General features: G+C 40.5%; 1 protein-coding gene across 2 annotated transcripts in view; it reads left to right on the forward strand.

Moving 5' to 3' along the window:
* The window catches only part of LOC122805478 (5'-3' exonuclease PLD3-like), a 697,284-nt gene that overhangs the window by 171,969 nt on the left and 503,250 nt on the right, over positions 1-22,065 (forward strand). The window contains exon 1 of one of the 2 annotated variants that reach the window (XM_044075665.1): positions 20,275-20,415. The exons of the other annotated variant lie outside the window; for it this stretch is intronic. Coding sequence (XP_043931600.1) covers positions 20,377-20,415 — 39 coding nt within the window. The 5' untranslated portion in view covers positions 20,275-20,376. Of the gene's footprint in view, positions 1-20,274; positions 20,416-22,065 lie in introns of those variants that run through there. 2 annotated transcript variants of the gene reach the window in all.

The following is a 22,065-nucleotide window of genomic DNA, read 5'->3' on the forward strand; positions in this document are numbered from 1 at the left end:
ACACTGATGATCCAAAGGGAAGCATAATGTAAGAAAATACTACTGCTGTTGGTGGGTCTTGATGCAGAGAAAGCATCTGGCAGAGTAAGCTGGGACTTTATGAGCAGGGCAATGGAAGCATTTGCATTTCCTGAAAAAGTATAAGGTTGATTAGGAGGATATATGAGGGATCAGAGGTGAAAATTAAAGTGGGTGGGGTCCACTCTGATAATTTCTGCTTGAACAGATGAATCAGGCAGTGGTGTCCTTTTCCCACTTTGTTATTTGCATTATATTTAGAACCACTGGCAAAGAAAATAAGGGAGTCAGAAATTCAAGGATATAATTGGTATGGTAGTCAAGAAAAGCTGGCTCTATTTGCAGATGATATTATTTTATACCTGACAAAACCAGAAAGAGACATTACAGTGTTCTGGAACATTTAGAGACAGTTTCTAATATTTTAGGGGATACAAAATTAATGAAGGTAAATTTTAACAAAGGCAATAGTGGTAAATTATGTACCCACACACAAATTGTTTCAGCGATATCCATATTTATGGGGACATAAAAAAATGAAGTATTTGGGAGTACAGATTAAAAATGATTCTGGTGTGGCTGCTAAGGATATGTGGAAAGAGACAAGCAAAGAATAATCCACGACCTTGAAGAAAGGAACCGGAACTCTGCTAAAGTCCACAAGGCTGTATTTTTATTTCTGAAGTATTCCAAAAGTCACAGATAAAATCACACAAGCGCTTTCGCTCAGGCAATCCTGAGCTTTATCAAGTGAAAAGTTTTCACTTGATAAAGCTCAGGATACCTGATTTTTATCTGTGACTTTTGGAATACTTCAGAAATAAAAATACAGCCTTGTGGACTTTAGCAGAGTTCCGGTTCCTTTCTTCAAGGTCGTGGATTATTCTTTATATGTGGAAAGAGACTAAACAAAAGTTAATGCAATAACTGAGAAAATAGAAGCTTTATTGTATGGATATGGATAGTAAGATACAAGCAGTCAAAATGTTTTAGTCCCTTTAGTCATATATACAGGTCAGGTATATTTTTATCAACCAGAGTAGAAGTTGTGGATAGCAATTAATAAAGAGCTGAAGGATTTATCTGGAAGGGGAAGACAGCAAGACTCATCTGGGATAAACTGATTTTTCTAGTAGAATAAGGAAAACTGGGGTTACCCAATTTGAAGGGGTATTTCAGAGCTACACGGTTAGAGCTCCTATATATAGCACAAGTAGAAAACTCTAATTCAAAATGGAAAGGGATGATGTTGAAACAAGGGGGAAGCTCAAGAAACATGGATATACTAGGATTTTGGATGCAGGCCTTTAAAGAGAATAACAGTAATCATACAGAATATTATATCCATAAAGTAGTAGAAAGTATTCTAAGAACTAAGCCAACATGGGAATGGAGAAAGATGATTCTGCTGATAGGGATGACTTGAATCAAGGATATAGACAATAGGCAAGGGGGGGGCTGGAATTTATTGGAGAAAACTGGCAAAGGAACCAAGGTATTGAGAACAAATAACTAGAGAAGGAAAGGTAATAGAATGGGAAGAGGCCAAGAATTTATGTGCGCTGCAGGTTAGAAATTGCCTTCCCTATCAAGGATTGATATCAGAGTATAAAGAGAAAAAATAGGGGGGTCCTAAATGAAAGAACAGGACAGGTACAGGTATTAGTAGAATCTAGAACAGAAGCTGGTATTAAAAAGGAATAATTAGTAGAACATATAAAATATTGCATGATAACTATAAGAAGAAAGGTTAGAAAGGAATGGGAAGAGACAATGTTTAAGAAATTCACAAAGAAACAATGGGAGGATATATGCACGTCTCCCAAATATGCAACAAAATCTAGCATATTTAGGATTTTTGCTTGGAAATGTTTACATTGATATTTTTTTTACTCCAAGTAGACACCAGAGAATTTTTCCTCAACTAGACACCAAATGTTGGAGATGTGATGGGAAAGAAAGAGGTACTTGGGAACATATTTTCTGTGAATGCAGTGGGTTGGTGGACTTTAAGGATTCCCTGCAGGATGCACTGTTGGAGATGCTGGGTGGGCAGATTGGTTTGTCAAGGGAGATGATTTTTCTGAGCTATGATACAGAATTGGAATTGCCTAGACATGGTAATGCCTTGCTGTGTCTAATTATGATGGCTGCCAAAAAGCAATTACTAGAAAATGGAAATCAAAATCTAAACCAACTATATTAGAAGTAGTGAATATAGTAACAGAGGTAAAACAACTGAAACTGAGATCTTAAGTTAAGGGTAGGAGCAAACTACATAGGGAAAAAATGAAAATGGTGGGAACAATATATACAGGGGAGGAATGAGATTTAAAAGAAGGCTGGACTTAAATGAGCTATGTAACGTTTGACAAAAAAATTATTGGGTAGATTATACATGATGTATAATGTTTACAACTGGGAGTGTGACATTATGGTTTGTAATGTAAAATGCTTGCAACTAGGATTATGTTGGTGTGGCTTGTTTTCATTTTTATAAATGTATGATTGCTTATGTCATAGGTGATGGTTTAATAAAGATGTTTCTTGTTTTAAAAAAGGTGCAGAAATTGAATAATTTATGTAATGTTGTTTAGGTTATATGATGTATGGCAATATATATATGAAGTATAATGTTTGTTAATGTTAAGTTGTTAATACAGTTTGATTACTTTTGTCAAAATGTAAATTTGCCTATGTCACAAATGATAATTCAATAAAGATGTTTAAAAAAACACACTGTCAGTCCATGGGATTGAAGCGGTAACTGTAGGACACACACTTCTGAACTTACTAATCTAAATACTTAGACTACAGAACTGTACTTTATGCATGTGCCATGGCACAAGTCTTTTTACAAGACTACAGGTCAACTTATACTGAATAACATCAGCAGAGCATGTTGGAGAGAAGATGTTGGGAGGCCTGCATGAAATGCATGTGTAGGCATGTGCAAGTATCAAAACACTGTTAATCTGTAGGACTGAAGTGGTAACTATAGGATACACACTTCTGTTTGGGCTAGACACACACATAGTTGACTGCAGTGAGAACAGAACCCCTACTATCTAAGTATACAGACGACTACAGAACTCAAGACTTTATGCAAGTGCCATGGCACAAATTTGACTTTTACAAGACTGTAGGTCAACTTATAGTGGATGACATCAGCAGACCATGTTAGAGAGAAGATATTGGGAAGCCTACATAGGTTCATAGCTTCATAGATTCAGAGGAGGTTACTAGCCTAATGACCCTAGGGCATTTACAAGCCTAGCCATGTAAAAACACAAGTACCCTTAATGAGCATAGTTAGATGGTCATTGCTAGGACAGCAATTTTGTGATTAGCGCTGACTGGCTCTCACCATGAGGGACATAGGTGCCACCCAGGGGTGAATTTACAATCACCCATCTATTTGTCAAGGTTGTGCTTGAATAGGGTCATTGAAGAGGACTGCTTCACATGCAGTGGGAGCCTATTACAGAGCAGTAGCAATTGCTGGGCTATATATCTGTCTCCCCCAGCATATCTGTTTATGTCACAGGCTAGGTTGAGATTCCTGGAGCAAGTTATTCTTGTCCCTTTTGATCTGCAAATGTCCAGCATTTCCAGTACAGCAGAGTCTGAGACTGCTCTGTAGGCCAGGCATAGATCACCTCTCAGCAGCCTGCATGAAACTGAGTATAGTGACAAGTCTTTCAATCTTTCCATGTTTGTCATGTTTTGGAGACCCTTGTTTCTCCCAGTCACAAACGTCTGTGTTTTGTCCAGTTGCTGCAGGTGTCTGGTGAGGTACTGACAGAAGGTAGCATTGTACTCAATTAGTGGTCTGATAAGGACAGATTACAGCAGAGCTATGACCTTCCTGGTCAAGGATGTGATGGCATTATTTATGAGGTGCACAATGTAGAATATGTGTCTCACCATTATGGACACATAGTGATTGAAGTGCAGAATGATATCAATGAGTCTTCCCAAGTCTCACAACACTGTGTTTGAGCTAGAGGGGGTGCTATGTATATCATAATTAGCAGGGGTACTTCATTGCCAAATGGAACAATGATGCATTTTTTGCTTTAAGGTTCAGTCTGTGAATTTGGCACCGATCATTTATCTGGGTCAGCCCCTTCTGTAAGATGTTAACATAGTTAGGGGACTCTGTATGACTGCATCCAGTTGACAGTCATCTGCAAATTTGGTAAGCCAAATAGTTTCCAAACAGTTGAAGACCTAGATCCTTGTGGTATTCCACTGGTAAGTGATCTAGTGGTGGAGGTATTCTGTCAGTGAGCCAGTGACTATCCATCTAGTAACATGTGGGCTAATCCCCAGATGGAAGGGTTTCTCTATGATACCTAAATAGGGGATAGTGTGAAAGGCCTTGGATAGATCAACACAGTGGTATGTCCTGTTATCCCTCATCTAGGTCTTTGGGGTCATTATCAAAGAAGTCTACTATGTTTAAAAATCAAGATCTACACTTGACAAAACCAAAATGGATTGGGGCAAGTGTGTTGAAGGTCCCTTTGTCCATGCTGATAAAGTCCATGGTGATCCCTTCCCTAGCTTTGAAGATGAAGCTTTTTATGCTTATGGGTCAATAGTTTTAGTTCTGCATGATAGCAGATTGATGTGCATTACATATCACACAACATTTGATATTAATTTCTGTAGTGTAAGTGATATATGTGTGAAAAAATTACTAAGATACCAGGGTTGCAGTGCTTGGGGGGGAGGCAGCACATGGCTGTATTGTAAATATGTGACATACTGTTTTAGCCTTCATTTTGTTATGTTTCTACATGTAATTTCATGTCATAGACAGGAAATAGACAGTAAACATCAGGAATACATAATAATATTTAGTTCTCCATAGGGAGGCGAGCAGCTGGTTTGTGTAACAGTTGGCAAAGTGTTTGCACATGCAATATATATTTCCCTGTTTGCACATAGCTAAGCAGTGCACAAACATGAGCTGCTTTGCTAAAGTCTAACAGTTAGTATTGAGTCTATGAAACACACCAGCCGCTTAACTGACTCTGTGACAGTAGGTGTAAATGGATTGACACATTTCTTTTTGAACCCAGGTGATACTGGGTGTGAATCCAGGTTTATGTAAGACTTTTAAATACTCTTAAATAATTAGTGATAATGCAATGACTAATTCTTTATAGTACATGTGTTGCTGTGTGTTGGCATAGGGCAGTGGGGTTAAGCAAGACTGCGCGAAAATAACCACAGCATTGTACCACTACTGAATTTCGTTTGGCATTGCTGTAAGATGCAAAACTCCACACAAATATAGAGGCCAAAAAGTGAAGGGATCCATTGCTTTTTCTGTTACTTATGTGTGATTCTATTTTTTGACCAGATTTTGTGTGTTGAAATGGGGTACCGTAGATAGGAAAGTGGTGAACTGGGAAACAAGCAGGGGAAAGGAAAAAGGGAAAGCAACACAGGAATGTGCAACAGGGAGATAGGAAAGAACAACAGCTATCCATTTCTTCAAAAGTAAAAACTGATCATATGTGTAGTATATCAGCTGAATTTGGACTGTCACCTCCAGAGAGAGGGGTGACAAGAACGTAATCATGCTATATAACCAATTGGGCTGAATCAAGTTTGTCAAGAAGTCACAAGTGCAAAATGAAAACTATATATAGGACAATTATATTTTTGTGGGACAGGTGCCCATTTTTTTTTTTAATTCAGGAAGAGAGGACTTTGGGCAACGGATGTAGGTATGTCTGGGTCAGGTAAGTTGGGCAGGTGAGCAAGCAAATGCAAACAAATAAGACAAACAAGAGACAGGAATGGTGGTGGACGCAAATGGTTGGGAGACACCATGATTGGGGTGAGGTAGGAACAACACAGGTTCATAGACATAAAGCCTGGAGACAGTGAGAATCAAGTTCTCACCCACTGGACAGTCATCACTGTCCCCTTACTCCACTGGCAGCTGATGAGCTTAACATCTTCTCCTGCTATGGACCACGAGGTGTGCACCAGTGGTGTGGTGCATGACCATATGTACTTACCCTGGCATTTCCGTGCAGGTGAAGAAATCACCACCTCTGCCACTGCTCTTAGAGGGTACCACTTTCTCCAGCTTCCGAGTCAGTACTACATGATGACACAAGTAGTGCAGGGACAGTAGAGGCAGGTAGAGTCCCAAACATGCTGGGCATTGGTGCTGGAGCTAGTGGAGCAGGGGCAGGCTGACCCACTGGGCCTGACCTACCTCACTGTGCTGTGTAGCATTTAATGATGTGGTACACTTGGATGACATTTTGATGGCACATAAAAGAAAATAAAAAAGAGAGATGAGGGTTGGGGTGAGAGAAAAAAAGAGGTAAAATTACTATCATTATATGTGACATACAATACATTAACACAATTATACAACTCTTTTATCTGAAGTATTAAATTTAAGTATATGTCCTAACAGATGCACACTATACTACAGATTGCTGAAAGTAATCCACTAAATGTGTACATATTGCACATATGCATGTTCCAATTATACAGGATACAGTTTAGATCAGGGCGTTTGTGCCACTGGTATAGAATTTTTAATTTAATGTAAATATTATTGAAGCAATAACAGTATTGTATAGTTGGGAATCATGGTATTTGAACCCAGAACTTCTGACTACAGTCTAATATTGGAGTCTTACAATTGGTTTGTGCTACAGACTAATGCGTGCATACTTGCTTTTACAATTGGGATATGCATGCTGAATTTGATACAACTGTATAAAAAAAACAAAAAAAGCTATCTTTAACTTTTAAAGCTACAATAACACTTCTCTTCCGTGGCATACATATCATTTGTTTACCTCAGTTTCTCTAATCAAGCAACATGAGTCTGCCAATTGAACTCACATTCATTGGGAGCTGGGGAAAGAACAGAAAAGAACAGAAGAGCATTATGCATACCAGTCTTGCCAATATTTAGCTTTCTAAGTTCATAGGTAGGTACTAAGCTATCAGCCCAAGGGCCTAAGTAAGTATAGCCAACTAGGTTCCCTGGCTTACACCACCCAAGAAAGTTATTTTCCTGTGCACCTGTTGAGCAGAGCCACAGAAGTGATCCCTGGGGTGTATTTCCTATTTCCCATCCACTCATCAAGATTTTCCTTGAAGAGTGCTAATGAGGAACTTTTCTTGACACAGATGGGTAGCTTGTTCCAGCGTATTGGAAGTCTCTGGACAGGAATTCATCCCTCCAGCATGTCCTGTTTATTGTGGTGACAAGGTTTAGGTCCCTAGAGCATGTAGCATGGAGGGATTGGGATTTCTTTAAATATACCATGTCCAGCAGTTCTGGGTTTGACATAGCTTTATATGTTAGGCAGAGTTCACCTTGGAATACGCGATATGCTACAGAGTAAAGCTGAAGATTTTTGAGAGGGTCAGTGTAGGGCATCTGTCTGAGGCCAGTAATCCTCTTTGTCAGGTACTTCTGTGGCCTTTCCAGCTGCTGCAGATGTCTTGTGAGGTACATTCTAAAAGGGGTGTTGTACTCTATAATGGGTCTAATGAGTGTCGAGTAGAGGGGAACAATAATCTCTTTTTTCCTGGATGAGAACCCTTTTGTAATGAGGTGTGCCACGTAGAAGGATTTCCTGACTACTGTGGTGATGTGATTATCAAAGGAAAGACTACTGTCCACCTGGGTCCCAAGGTCTCTTATCACACATTTGGCATTAAGTAGACTGCCACCTATGTAGTAGTTCATGGGTACAGAGTTTTTACCAAAGGGGATGACGATGCACTTTTTGGCATTGAGCTTGAGGTCATGGCTCTGACACCAGTTATCTGTCTCAGTGACGCCCTTCTGTAGGATGTCCACATCATTTGGGGACTTGACTATAACTCCTAGTTTGCAGTCATCTGCAAACTTTGTTAGACAAGGGCCTTCTGTGGTAGCCTGTACTTAAGATAAGTAGATACCAAACAGGAGAGGTCCCAGGATTGAACCTTGTGGTACTCCACTTGTCACTGGTTTGAAGTCAGATTTGGAGTCTGCAACTTTTACAGTTTGGGTTCTGTCAGTGAGCCAGTTGGCAACCCATCTTGTGACATGAGAATTTATACCTAGTTTAGTGAGTTTAGCTATAATTCCAGAATGGGGGATGGTGTCAATAGCCTTGTCGAGGTCAAGATAGGCTGTGTAAACCACCTTACCCTCACCTACGGCTTTGGTGACTGCTTCAAAGAAGTCAATCATGTTCAGGAGGCATGATCTGCCTTTCACAAACCTGAATTGGGTGGGGTCCATAGTTTGGAGGTTACCAATGTCTTTGTTTACGAGTTCCATGATGATACATTCCATGGCCTTACAGACCAGGCTCATCAGGCTAATAGGGCAATAGTTCCCAAGATCAGTGGTGGCTCCCCCTTTGTGAAGTGGGATAACTGTTGCTGTGCACCATTCAATGGGCACAAAGCCTGACATGAGGCTATGATTGAATATGGTGCTTAGGTGGGGAGCCAGTTCGTTCTGAAGTTCGTGTAAAACGCAGCCTAGGATGTTGTCCGGTCCCATGGATGCTGTGTTTTTGCCTTTAGAGAGTGCAGCTTTTACCTCTGTAGTTGTGATTACAGAGACTCTGCATTCTTTCTGTATTGATATGGGCCCTTTAGGGGGGTGAGAGGGGGGTAAAGTTAGCACTGGACCTATCTGCCAGGATGTTGGCAGTATCAGTTGGTTCTGTAATTTTCATGCCGTTGTGCTGTAACTCAGAGCAGATCTGGGTGCTGCCATTGAGATTCTTAACATACTATAGAATGCTTTGTAGTTGTCCCTAGAATCAATGACAATTTAGTTTTCAAGCTAGCTTTGGAGGATTTTATAAGGGAATCTCAGCTTCTTACTGAGGCTGACCAGGGAGCTCCTCCACTCATGGGATTTTACTCTTTTGCAACAGTTTCTTCCTTCTGTTGTAGAGTTTGTTTATGACAGGAGACCACCAAATTGGCTTCCTTTTTTTGGAGGATAGCATATTGGTTCTGTTTGAGATAGCATGATCCCTGCACTCATGTAAATTCTTATAGAGTGCATTTGTGTAGGATTCAGCAGTCGTAACTGTATTGTCCATCTGCATGGGTGTCATGAAGTTCGCCACTTCTGTCTTAAGAATCATGAAGTTGGTTTTGGAGAATTTTTTTACCGTGGTTTCCTTAATGGGGTGTGGGGTGGGATGTGGATATCGAGGGTGATTGGCTTATGGTTGGATCTGACCAATGAAGAGTTGACTCCAGGTGTGGAACACCAGTCACTCATGTTGGTAATGACTATGTCTAGGATATTGTTGCCCCTGGTGGGGGTGTGCCCTTACAAGTACTCTCTTACTGTCATACGTACACAGCTGTGGGATATCCACAGTCTGAAACTCATGCAATCAATGGTTGACAATATCCCTTTCTCTCCTGCATAGGAAATTGAAATGATGCTTACATTGCTGTCTAGTGCGTGGGATACCAGTGGCATTGGATACAGCTTGGGCCAAATTATTCCATACCTCAGACTTGTACTGAGAGCCAGAATAGTCCCCCTGCAGAAGCCTTTGCCTGTGCTGCTTTGCCAGAAGTCCATTAAACATCCTGGACTCCCCACCTCTGTGCCCTAAACTTTGGCAACTTCCTCTCCAATGCCAGCCATGTCTAACATCTGAACTAGAGCAGTGGAAACTGATGCTTTCTTGCTAATTCCAGTTATCGCGTTTACTGGTAGTGAGCAAACCCAAGCAGCGATGCCAACCACATTTGCACAATATTAAGCAAAGCGCAGCAGTGTCAACCACATTTGCACAATATTAAGCAAAGCACAGCAGTGTCAAGCAGGGAAGAATTAAATTGAAATTGGAAGGTTAATCTGACATTTGGCCTTAGTTTGTTGGGGTGTATACTGATGTAGCCTGGAGATATATACTGGAAATTGAAAGGTAACTGTTAGGTGAGCTAAGTTTTCAGACATGCACTGGGGCGTAAATGCAATGACCTGACACGTTTTTTTTTTTGTCTTTATGCACTGAGGAAAACTGATTTTTCCACTGTGAGATTGAAACCTAGGCATAAGGGACAAAATGTTTTCCTCCACAGGGTTGATTTTCCATCTTTGCCACAGAAGAAGTGCTGCTCAGACATAGTTAGGAATCGTACATAAATACAGGTGACAGTATGAGCTGTTACACATGTATGTGTGTGACCTGACAAGTTTACTGGAATATAGATCAAGTTGTATATGCATCTTAGGTAGCTGTGAAGGTCATGCAAGTCCAGATAGCAGAAATATACTTATAGACATATAGTAGACAGCATACCCTCAGTCATAAATCTGAAAACACAATAACAGTGTCTCATCTCTCATATATATACGTCACATCAGCTCCACTATCTAAAGTGTTATAAGTGAGAATGAATATAACAGGACGTGAAATAACAGTTAAAGTGTATGGAATATCGTGTATTACAACCCAGGACCAAGTATGGCAGTCCTACACTTACACCTGTTGCCACAAGAATGCTGAAATGACACTTGTCTATTTTTCAGTTCATTGCTATAAACTGCACTATCACAACAGTAAAAAAAAAAAATAAATAAAAAAAGGTTGCATACCCTGCACTAGAACCCAGGACCATCTGTACCCCAGCCCTACACTTACACCTGCTGCCACAGGACTAGTTACATGACATTCCCTAATTTCCTAATTATGCTTAAAGTCTCTGTGGTAACCATACAATGCTGCTTAGTGGTTTTATGTGGTGCCCAACAGAATTAATTGAATGTGTCTGGTTTCAGTTATTGGCTGTCTGAGTCCTGTCTGTAGGTGTTCAATGGGTTTCAGCTGCTGGGGAACCTTGCTAACTGCTACGCAATGCTGCTAAATGCTGCTAAATGCAGTTTTGTGATAAAATACAGAAGTTGCAACAATGTATATTTTTTTTACCTTTGCCCTTTTACAGATGCCCTGTTTGCAGATGTTCTGCAGGTGTTCTGTCTGGTTCCTGGATGGGCAACTAGCCCTGTTTGTGCAGTGCTGTACTTCCAACAAACAAGAGATGCACAGCCAAACCTCCAAACCTGACATTCATTTTCTCTGTTTTCTGTGTTTGTGCATCATGCAAGCAATGCACCCCCCCCCCAAAAAAAAAACAAAAAGAAAAAAAGGAAAAGTAGTTTAAATGAGGAAAAGCAATCTATGACATACACATTATAAAATGTTAGTACACATATAGGTCTGGATGTGAACTGTCACTCCAATGAACCTTCAGAACATAGTATGGGTAATTTATCCCTCTTTGACATACAAACACATTTACAGCAGGGATCTGAAACATAAATAAAATGGAAAAGTAGTTCAAATGAAGGAGAAAATGTTTATTAGTACACATGAAATATTTCTACATAGGTCTCTCACTCCAATGAAACTTCAGAACCCAGTAAGGGTGGCTTATCCATCTTTGCCACACAAACATCTTTGCAGCAAGAAACAGAAATCATTCTGCATACTACCAACTGCAAAGTCATCCACAGTAATATGAAACCATACAACTGTTATGTGTACATTTATTATTTTTGGATGTCTTGCAATAAGTGATCACACAACCAGTTATGAGTATGGTTTGCAAATATGCAGCTCTGTCTTACCTCTCTGTGCTTCTTGGTTATGCTTGTCTTATCTGACCAGTAATCTGTGACATGCAGTCTATAAGTCATTCTAGATCATTGTCCTTAAAATGTGCGAGGATATTAAATGCAGTTGCCAATAAATGAAGGGGAGGTAGGATGTTAATAAAGAAAAAACTGTGAATTGTGTACTGCTTACTTAACATTTCCAACCTTGACAGAATTACCATCTAATATTTTGTAAGTCTAACCCAACACACCCACTGGATGTAGGGCATTCTACCTTGTTGTTATGTTTTCTTTCTCCCTACCACTAATTATTCACGGTTGCAATCCATTAAAAACAAACAATGAGATGATGTCTGCACTATGTTTACATCTGCAACAGAGCCAAGTATTTGGGAGTCAGCAATTCTGATGAGCTCACACCTCAATTACATCTTCACTGTGCTGACAGACCTGGATCTACACCATAAAAAAGTAACCGTGTAGCTAGGGAAAATGAAGGTGAGGAGACTTGTGGAGAACATAGAAAAGGGGCTATTAATTTGGAATATATCTGCACAGAGGATTTCTGAATGTGAGAAGGTATGCTTGCATGTTGTCAGATGCAGACTGCATATGCTGAAATGTAATTAAGAAAAATCTGTATAATAGTTAAAAAAAATATATATATATATATATAATATATATATATTTTCATAGATTCATAGATTCATAGATAAGTACTAAGCTAACTGCTCTTGTGAGCCATTTTAAGCCTAGCCAATTATCCCTTGTGAGACTCAAACCCTGCACCTTGTGTTTGTAAGGCAAACACTTTAACCATTAGGCCACCCTCCCAACCCAATATATATATATATATATGTGTGTGTGTGTGTGTGTGTGTGTGTGTGTGTGTGTGTATATGATCAGCAAAGGCTTTTATGCTTTTATCTGTATGCATTAGGTAGAAGAGTATTGATGGTATGGGAATGTTTGTTAGGGCATTTCAAAGGTATACACGACTGGCAATACCTCAACATAGACTGTCCTGTGTTAAATCTGTAGACATGTTTCAGGGACAGTTCATTTAATAGCAGTTTTAGCATTTCAAAAGATGGTTTGTTAGCAAAATGTGTCATTTGCCTGTTCTTTTGGGGGTGGGGGAGCAAAGCTGCATTTCTGTTCTGCACAAACAAGAATATGTTGCTATTGTTGCTCTCTTTTTTTTTTTTTTTTTTTTTGCATCCAGCCTGTCATTTGTATTTGAAAACAGTAGATTGCTTTATGTTTTTCCAGTGGGTAATACTGAAATCCTACCTTTTCTGTTTTATCTGGGAACAATTATTTTGTAGTTATGTGATACTTGTGTACTATCCTTCTGTTGTATTTTATGACACATAGGACTATACCGTCCAGGTATCTCAATCCTTGAAAACCACCCTTCACTGACCCTGAGAATCAGATCATTAATGAAGCTTTTAGGTGACATGGTGCCATCCTGCTTGAGAGGGGATGTGGAAATATGTCAGGCAGAATGCAGATTTGGCAGCAGATTATCACAGACATTAATGCAGTGGGTGGCCACAGCAGGACATATAACCAGGTGCACTATAGGGCCACTGACATGATCGCATCTGCATGGAGGAGGGCAGCTGCAGTAGGTCATGACCAGATGGGTAGTGGGGGGGGGGGCTGCTACACAGCCACCACTATCAGCTAATGAAGAGTTCCTGTCCACTGTCAGGGATCCAGACATCTCCCAGAAAGTGCAGAACAGCATGTCCTCGACATTGGTGCTACTGTTTTAGGGAGCTTCCAGGTAGGCTTTTGTATCTCAAATACTGTTGTATAGTAAAATAATTTAAATCAGTATGTTAGTTCTGTTTCACAATAATTTTTTTTGGGGGGGAGCATTGACGATTACTACAGTTAACAACACATTCTAATTGATTATACATGGGCTTTGGTTGGAGTTGTCATCCAAGATCTTTTTGAAAGTATAGTTAATGGACATAGAAACAGGGAAAAAAGTATTACCCCCTGGGTTACTGTTAATTGTGATGATGATTTCCTTACCTTTTGCTTAACTTCTTCCAGGACTATTTGTCATACAGAGGCTACCATCATCTGCACATGGTAAGCCAACCATTTTATGTCAGTACTGATGAGCAATTCAAAAAATATTTTAGTGTGTTGTGTTGATGTCAGGACTGTTGTGTGTATTGCTGTACTGTCGAATAGTGGCAGCACTCATATTTTGTTAGCATATATTGGACTACAGCAGTGTAGGTATTAATTGTTCCTGTGTTTGTTGCTTATTGTCACGGGTGATCCTGACAGTGGAAGTGTGAGACTTCTACCACCTGATGTCAGAGTATCAGCAGACTGTGGTGATGATGGTGGCCAAACAGAGGCACAGTCATGGGGTGCAGAGGTTGAATCTGACAGTGAGGTTGACATGCAGCCATCCACTGAAATTCCATCAGACACAGACAGTAGGCCTACACCTACCCATTCCAGTAAGCCCACAGATACTGGACATGTGGAGGGCAAAGCAATTGATCAAGGAAGTGTGGTTACTGTGGCTCTATCCGTAGCCAAAGTGTGGGTGAGGTGTCACACAGGAGGGTTGCTAGGGGTGCTCAGAGGAGGCCTGCTGTCCATACTCCACCTGATCCAGGTGTCTCTTCCCATGGCACTCAAAACTCTATCATCATGGAGGCACAGGCATGTTCCCATAGATGATCCAGAGAAATGCTTAGGGCTGTAGATATGGCACAGGCTGACATGCATGACTACCTCAGCCATGTTGCTGATTCAGTGGATCGGATGAATGACACTTGGGAATGAGTGGTGTCTGTGATGGAATATCTGCTGGGAGTGGGACAGCATCCTCTTGGGTGTAGGTCAGCCACATCATCTGCTGTTAGCCAATATGGCCATGCCTGATCACACTCCCATAGTGGCAGTACTTCCACTGCTCTGCCAGTGGGTGAGCTTTCCACACCCAGACATTGCAGACCATGGGACTATGGTCTTGGGTGTATTCATGAGAGGAGCTCATCCAGCAGACATCAGTCACATTCAGGTAGCAGTAGTGCATCTTACCGTGGGCATGGACATGCCAGTGCAACTCCTGGCAGAGCCAGTTCTCGTGGTTGGGGATGACAACGATGAGCTCTCACCTCTACCATGCATGGCTCACACCTGTCCAACATACAAAGGTGTAGAACTAGCACAGAGCTTGGCTGTGTTTTTGCAGACACTCTCACACCAATTTCACCTGGAGGACCCCTACAGACAGACAGACACACACACACACACACACACACACACACACACCAGTTACATGGTTCAGCAGAGCAGCTTAAAACTCATTTTGTCTCACTGGCCATTTGTTGCTTTTTCCACATGTCTGCCTGCTTCTCTTTCTTACTCGCACACACTCTCACTGACCTTTTGTGTCAGCCTAGGCTTCCTGACCCCCCCCCCCCTACAACACCCTGTGCAATTGTTGATAACTGTGCTATATCCCTGTTTTCTATATTTTTAATCCAGGGATACATAAGCTTTGTGTATGATGCTTAGGGTGCATAGCTGACTTAGTGCTTAGTATATCTGCATTTGTGATGCTGAACTGGTAATTGTACTTTTGACTTATATTGGTCTTAGAAAGTTAGACAGTTGATAGCATCAAAAATTTCCAACTTTATTATGAATGATCTTGTGAGGGTTGTGAAGTCTGAAACTGCCATGTGTATCATTACTTTCTAAATTCTCTCTCTAATGATTTTCCAGTACCAATGTGTGGTGCTAAACTGAGGGCATGCAGTGAACTTCACTACTTTTATGAGGTATGGCTGTCTGAATCTTTGATGCCAGAGGCCTACTGCTTAATAATGAACACATATAAGTCAAATAAGTCTCTGCTGTCACACTTTAAGGTAATTTCTTTATAAATCTCCCACCTTTTACTTGCTTACACTATTAAATAACAAACTACAAGGCTATATCAGTCATTCATATTTATTACACAATACACTCCAGGTTTAACACTTACCTTGTAAATCCAGCATTTGCAACAGTTTTAGTTCAGGGCTGACTCTGTCTCATGCAAGCTGTATACAGCCAATACATGGGGAGGTAAAGGTTGTGAGAGATGCTAGGCATTAGTGTTACTATATGTATGTACATAGGAGGAAGGTTTTAGGCCCTTAGGTGGTGAGTGAGTGTGCTATCCATTGTCTCTTAGCCAATGTGAGGGTATAGTGAGCATTCCTACGTCTGCCTACACCCACAGCAGCTGCTGCTTCCCCTTCTGACTCCTCACCTGCATGTGGCTGTGGTGATCTTGCCACTGGTGGTGGGATGTCTGCCACTTCCCCTTGTTAATCCTGCTGAAGCTGTTTTCTCAGGATGATGTTGTGTAGCATGGCACATACTGTGAATATTTTAGTACATGTCCATGGATTGTACTGCAGGGCTCCCTCAGATATATCTACACACCAGAACTGTGATTTCAGCAGCCCAAACACACACTCTGTGATATTACTGGTTTGACCTTGTGCCTCATTATAGCATTCTTCAGCAGGTGTGTGTGCATTTCTGATGGGTGTCATCAGCCATGGTTCCAGTGCATAATCTTCAACCCCAAGTAAATGACCCTGTGGGGTATTCCCCCCAGTGAACATCTGATACAGTTGGGAGGTGTGCCAGATATGTGAGTCATGGTAACTGCAAGGATTCCCAGCACACACATTCTAGATGATTCCCTTAGCATTACATACAACTTGTCAGTTAATAAAGTGAAACCCCTTTCTATTAATGTAGAACCTTCCCTGTTCCCCAAATGGTGCCTTAATTTCTGTGTGTGTGCAATCTATGGCATCCAGTACTTCAGGGTAGTATGCTACAGGGTAGAACTCCTGCATATTTTTGGCCCTACCCAACAGAGTAAGGGGAAAATATATGTGGTCACTAGCATTTTGGAGCATAGTATTCAAGAATCCTGGATGCTGATGCCTGTGGCACCCCCTGCATGTCCTCTCTTGGTCTCTGAAAGGTACCTGTAGCTAAGATTCTAAGTGCTACACATACCTTTGTCTCCACTGAGGAGGGTTCCCCTTGGTTTACCCTGGCTCTGAGTAGAGGACGACAGAGGTTGCAGAATTCATGCAGTGCGTCTCTATCCATCCTGTAGCACTCTACAAGTTACACATCATGTAGGTTATGATAAGCTACCTGGGGTATGAAAAATCTTCTCCTTCTTGGCCTTGGTCTATTAGCAGCAACAGCAACATAGACTTCAGCCTGTTGCACATACACATGAACTAAAGCAACAGCAGCCGCTAACATTATTTCTGTGTAGACTCCCTTCCGTGGCTGTATTCCAATAGGTTTTGGAATTCACAGGAAAAAACAGCACTGAGTCAAAATGTTTGCTTTATAGCTTGTTGAATAGCTCCTCCATCTTCATCTGCTTATGCTGTAGTTTGCACGCCACCATGTTTATATTGTTTATGTGGCTGAGCGTGGCTCTACACACTGAGTAGAGCCACTTACTGAATCCAAAATGGTGCACTACTGTGTGCACATCACTCTGGATCATGTAGACTTTATTGAATCTGGAAGCATGTTGTTGATCTTACAGTCATACTAGAGAAATTAGCCTACTGGTCACTTAACTAGCTAAAGCTTTTAGTTTGTGTAGATATCCTTTTTTTGCAGCTAGTCTGTATCTCTCTTTCTCTCTGCCCTTCTCTCTCTATTTAGTATGCTGTACTTAAAACACATTTCATTAAACATTTCAACATTAAATTGTTGTTTGAGCAACAATTTGCAAAAGCACTAAAACTATTTCTTTTGAGGGCAAGAGACTCTCCCCATTGTAGAAGAAGACCTTCTGCACCCCAGTATAATATAACAAGCTAAATCCTCACATCTCAAGGAAAGTTATGCATTAGCTTTGGAGAAATGCAGACTCAGTTAACTAGACACAGGCAACTAAGCTCATATGAAGTGGTTTGTGTCCAAAGAAATGAGTACCATTTTTATCCTGATATAAATTTTTATCTAAAGCCATATAGGTTCATAGGTGTTTACTGGCTTAACGACCACAAGGGCCTTTTTAAGCCTAGCCATGCATCCTAAATCTCTGACAAGTTCTGGTACCCTTGATAAGTATAAGCAGGGGCTTGGGAGGTGAAACATTGATAAGCATGGGCCAGGGAGATGAACCATTTAGAGGCTACCTGTGTGCATTAGAGACATGGGTGCCAAACCAGGGATGAATTTCCTGTTCCCTATCCAATTGTCCAAGCTATACTTGAATTGGGTTAAGGAGGAACTCTGCTTCACATAGATGGGCAGCCTATCCCAGAGAAGGGCTAATCTCTGGGATACATACTTGTCTCTCCAGCAGTTCCTATTTATATCTCTCGCAAGGTTTAAGTCCTTAAAATGGGTAATTTTGGAGCTGTTTGTTTTGCAGATATGCAGGAGCTCCATCAGAGTGCGGCCTGACAATGCCTTGTATCCCAGCAAAGATCTCCCATCAACAGCCTGTAGGAGAGAGACTACAGAGACAGAGCCTTGAGATGGTCTGCACAGGACATGTTACTTACACACTGTTTTCTTTTGGTGAGGAACCTCTGTGAACATTCCAGTTGTTGGCTATGCCTGGTTAGGTACATACCATAGGGGGTACCGTACTCAATTATAGGTCTGATGAATGCCGAATACAGTGGAACAATGATTTCCTTGGACCTAGATGCCATATCTTTGTTTATAACTTGCAAAACATAAAATTATTTCCTCACTACTGTAGACACATGATGGTCAAAGGCTAGATTACTGTCTGTGTGTGTCCCCATGTCCCCGACTACTGGGTCAACTCTTAGGGGTGTGTTGTCAATATGATAGTTACCAGGAATGGATGACTTCCCAAAGGATACAATTATGTATTTCTTGGCATTTAGTTTTAGTCCATGGCTCTAGCACCAGTTGTTTGTCTGCATCAGCCCTTCCTGGAGAACATTTGTGTCGATGGGCAATTCAATGACAGCTCCTAATTTGCAGTCATCTGCCAATTTAGTCAGCCAAAGGTCACTGATGTTGGCCTTGACTTCAGAGAAGTAAATGCCAAACAGGAGCAGTCAAAGGACCAAAAGTTTTGTTTTCCCTTTTCTTAAGATTCATGGTTTCATAGTTTTGTAACAAATTATTAGACTAGCTTTCTTAACACCCCATTCTAAGCATAACCAATTTCCTTTCCAAAGGTGAGAATCAAACACTGTACCTTTTGTCTGTAAGTCAGACACCTTGACCATTATACCAAGCCCTAATCTTTTAAAATTGTCAACATACTGAATGTTGAATACAGACTCAAACTAGATGACTACAGTCAGACTACAGTGAGAATAGAACCTCTACCTACTTCCAAAGCACAGTATGTAATGCAAGTGACATAGCCCAAGTCTTCCTTTACTTTGTTGCCAGGAAATGAAAACATATGCTGTAATACAACAACCCCCTTCTCACTTTGTTATACTGTGAGAAGCTATTAGGGCTTTCCTGGGAGACTATTAATCCACCTTTGCTTTGATGTTAGAAATATAAAATCATTCCTAAATTCTAATGCATTACTGCAGCACATGGTTTATTGTTGTTTGTCTTTCGGCTTTTAGGGGTCGCCACAGCGGAACTCCGGCCCGCTAATGATTGGCAGTTGTTTTTTTTTATGGTATCGAGTTGCCAGCCCGACACCCAACCTTTAACGAAGGCACACCCATTCAACGCATGTCTTTCAAATGCCCACTCGACCGCGGGGAGGACATGCAGACTCCACACAGAAGGCACTCCCAACCCAAGCCGAGAATCGAATGGGAGAACCTCTTGCTGTGAGGCAACAACGCTACCGCTGCACCACCACGGAAGTACCAAATAAATCAATATATACCACACACAACTGACAGGGCATATAATACTAAACTGAAAATGCAACCATATATTAAGTATTATGCAAGGAAATGGTGTGCAGCTTCTGGGCCTATGTAAAAAACGTACATGGCATTTTATATTACTGCACATATATTTTAAAACTTTATTTCAGAAATACAGTATTATGTTCTTCCTGCTTGCTGTCACATCCACTGCAAATAACTAACAAGATAAAGTATGAAGCAATACCATACAAAATGAAACTGAAGCAGTACTTAAAATCTAGTTAAAGAGAAAAACACACTTTTTTATGTTATGGAACAGTCATTCACCCTAAACGGCAGATTGTATTCTTGCATGCAAGGCTTCCTCACAGCTGTGATGTGACCTTCGCACCATATTTTTATTATAATTTTTATTCTTTGACCAAATGTTTCAGATTGAATACAAGGCAACAAAGTAAAGGAAGGTCTCTACTGTTCTACCACTTCAAAGAGCTTCCAGGTGTTTTCTAAATTAAGGCATGTAGGGACACTCCCTTTCTGAGATTACACATGGAATTACAAGCTAAATCCAAACAGATACTTTAGTTTTATCTGAACTGTCTACACTACTCCCAACACCCACACATTTTTTTCTTCACTTCAGAAAAAATACAGGTTTGGTAGCCTATTCTCTTTCTTTTTTTAAGTGAAGTTACATTCTGTACATTTTGAAAGAAGCTATGGAATAGAGTGCCTCCCTCAGACACCAGAATGCAGCATAGTCCCTGGATGCAGCACTGAACATATCACAAAATGGCAACTACATCAGCTAAATGCCCCTCAGAGTCCTGGGTAAGTGATGGAATACAAAGTGGGTATGCTGTCCGTATAAAGTCTTCACTGGTGATGGGCCAAAGAGTTTTAACAAAGCAGAACAAGTACCTTAACAACATGTGCAAATGATCTGTAGGATTAGGCTGTGAGTCACCTTGGAGATGTAAGGAAGCTTCCTACACTGATATGGTATTTTTCACTAGTTTCTTTATATACATGTATATCAGTTTCATTTTATCCTTAATCTCTTTGTTAATATGCTTTGGGGTATTTGGAACAAATGCATCTGCACTGAAAACAGCTAGTCGGGCAGTAACACCTATTTCAGCTTTGCCAGTGAAACACACAGCCGTAAGCTGTCAGTTAAATTTAAATCACAGGCGCAGCAGTTTTAGTAGTGAGGGAATTTTACATCATGCATGCATGTTTGACAGCAACTGCTAGGGAAACTGCTTTAAGATAAAAGTATAGTACAATAACATTTTTAAATGATGTAATGCAACTCATTTATGCTCGTTTCCTTTTATGCAAATTTTCAGCATGCTGGTTTGATTAACTTCTTCTGTCAGTCACTGTTCAGTTTTGAAGTTCTTTTACTATTTCCATCTGCATGATCTGATTGGTTAACGTCATGATCAGAATCTGAGGGTTTAGTTTTCTATGATTTTACCTTCTGAAAAATTATTATATATGCCATGACACTGGTAATTTTTTGTGTGTGCAATTTTCTTTCCTGGGTAAGTTAACTTATTCAATATGGAAATTTTTAGACAATGTATACATAATGTGTTTATCAACAGCAATGTAGCAGTGTACTTGAAAAAGTAGTAATTCACTAGCAGAGTTAAAGCAGATACCAGAAATAGTAACCATATACATAAGATGTAAATAGTACTGTAGTGCGAGAACTTTCAGAAACAGCAAATGCCAGAATAGATCACTGTTGCAGTATTGCTCACATATGACAATTATCCTGTCAATTATAATGTGCATCCAGCCAATATATAAAAGCTTGGGCACCTTCCTCTCACACTATATGTACATCTTATGACCAATGCATGAGAGTAAGGGCCGGTACATAAGGGATGTATGGGCACAAAGATCCTCAGGACTTTTTTGCCCCAAACAAAGAAATGAGGTAAAAAAATAGATAAGGAAACAGACATGTGAGCAAAGGGGGCAGGGGGTATGTAGCAGGACCACTGTGGCCATGAAAGACAATACTATAAATGTGAAAGGGAAAAGTGGGGATGGTGCCAATACTGCCACAGTGATCTATTAAGATAGCTATGGTTATGGTAAGTTCTTACACAGCTGTACTATGTCTTGCATTTAATTTCTGTTGTAGTACTGCTGACATGGGAAATTTTCCCAAAGCTCATACAGTACCTGGGAAGAGGACTGAGGTGTGGACTTGAAGTCTCGTATTCCTTAGAACTGATGTAGCAAAACCAGTTCTGGCACTAGAGAAGGCATCAGTTTTGTAGTATTTTTAAAGGTGTGTATGAAATACCAAGTGGGTACTTTTAAAATGGATTTTTTGAATCCAGACAGCACCAGAAGCAGCAATAGCCCTGGTAGAATGAGCTTTGTCCTCTCCTAGAAGGATTTTTCATGAATGTAATAATAAGATATAGCCAACAGTCTTTTTAGCAACCAGGAACCCCT

The sequence above is a fragment of the Protopterus annectens genome, chromosome 6.part1 (genome assembly GCF_019279795.1).
Source record: "Protopterus annectens isolate FY-2018-M chromosome 6.part1, PAN1.0, whole genome shotgun sequence".
In the NCBI taxonomy this organism is placed as follows: domain Eukaryota; kingdom Metazoa; phylum Chordata; order Ceratodontiformes; family Protopteridae; genus Protopterus; species Protopterus annectens.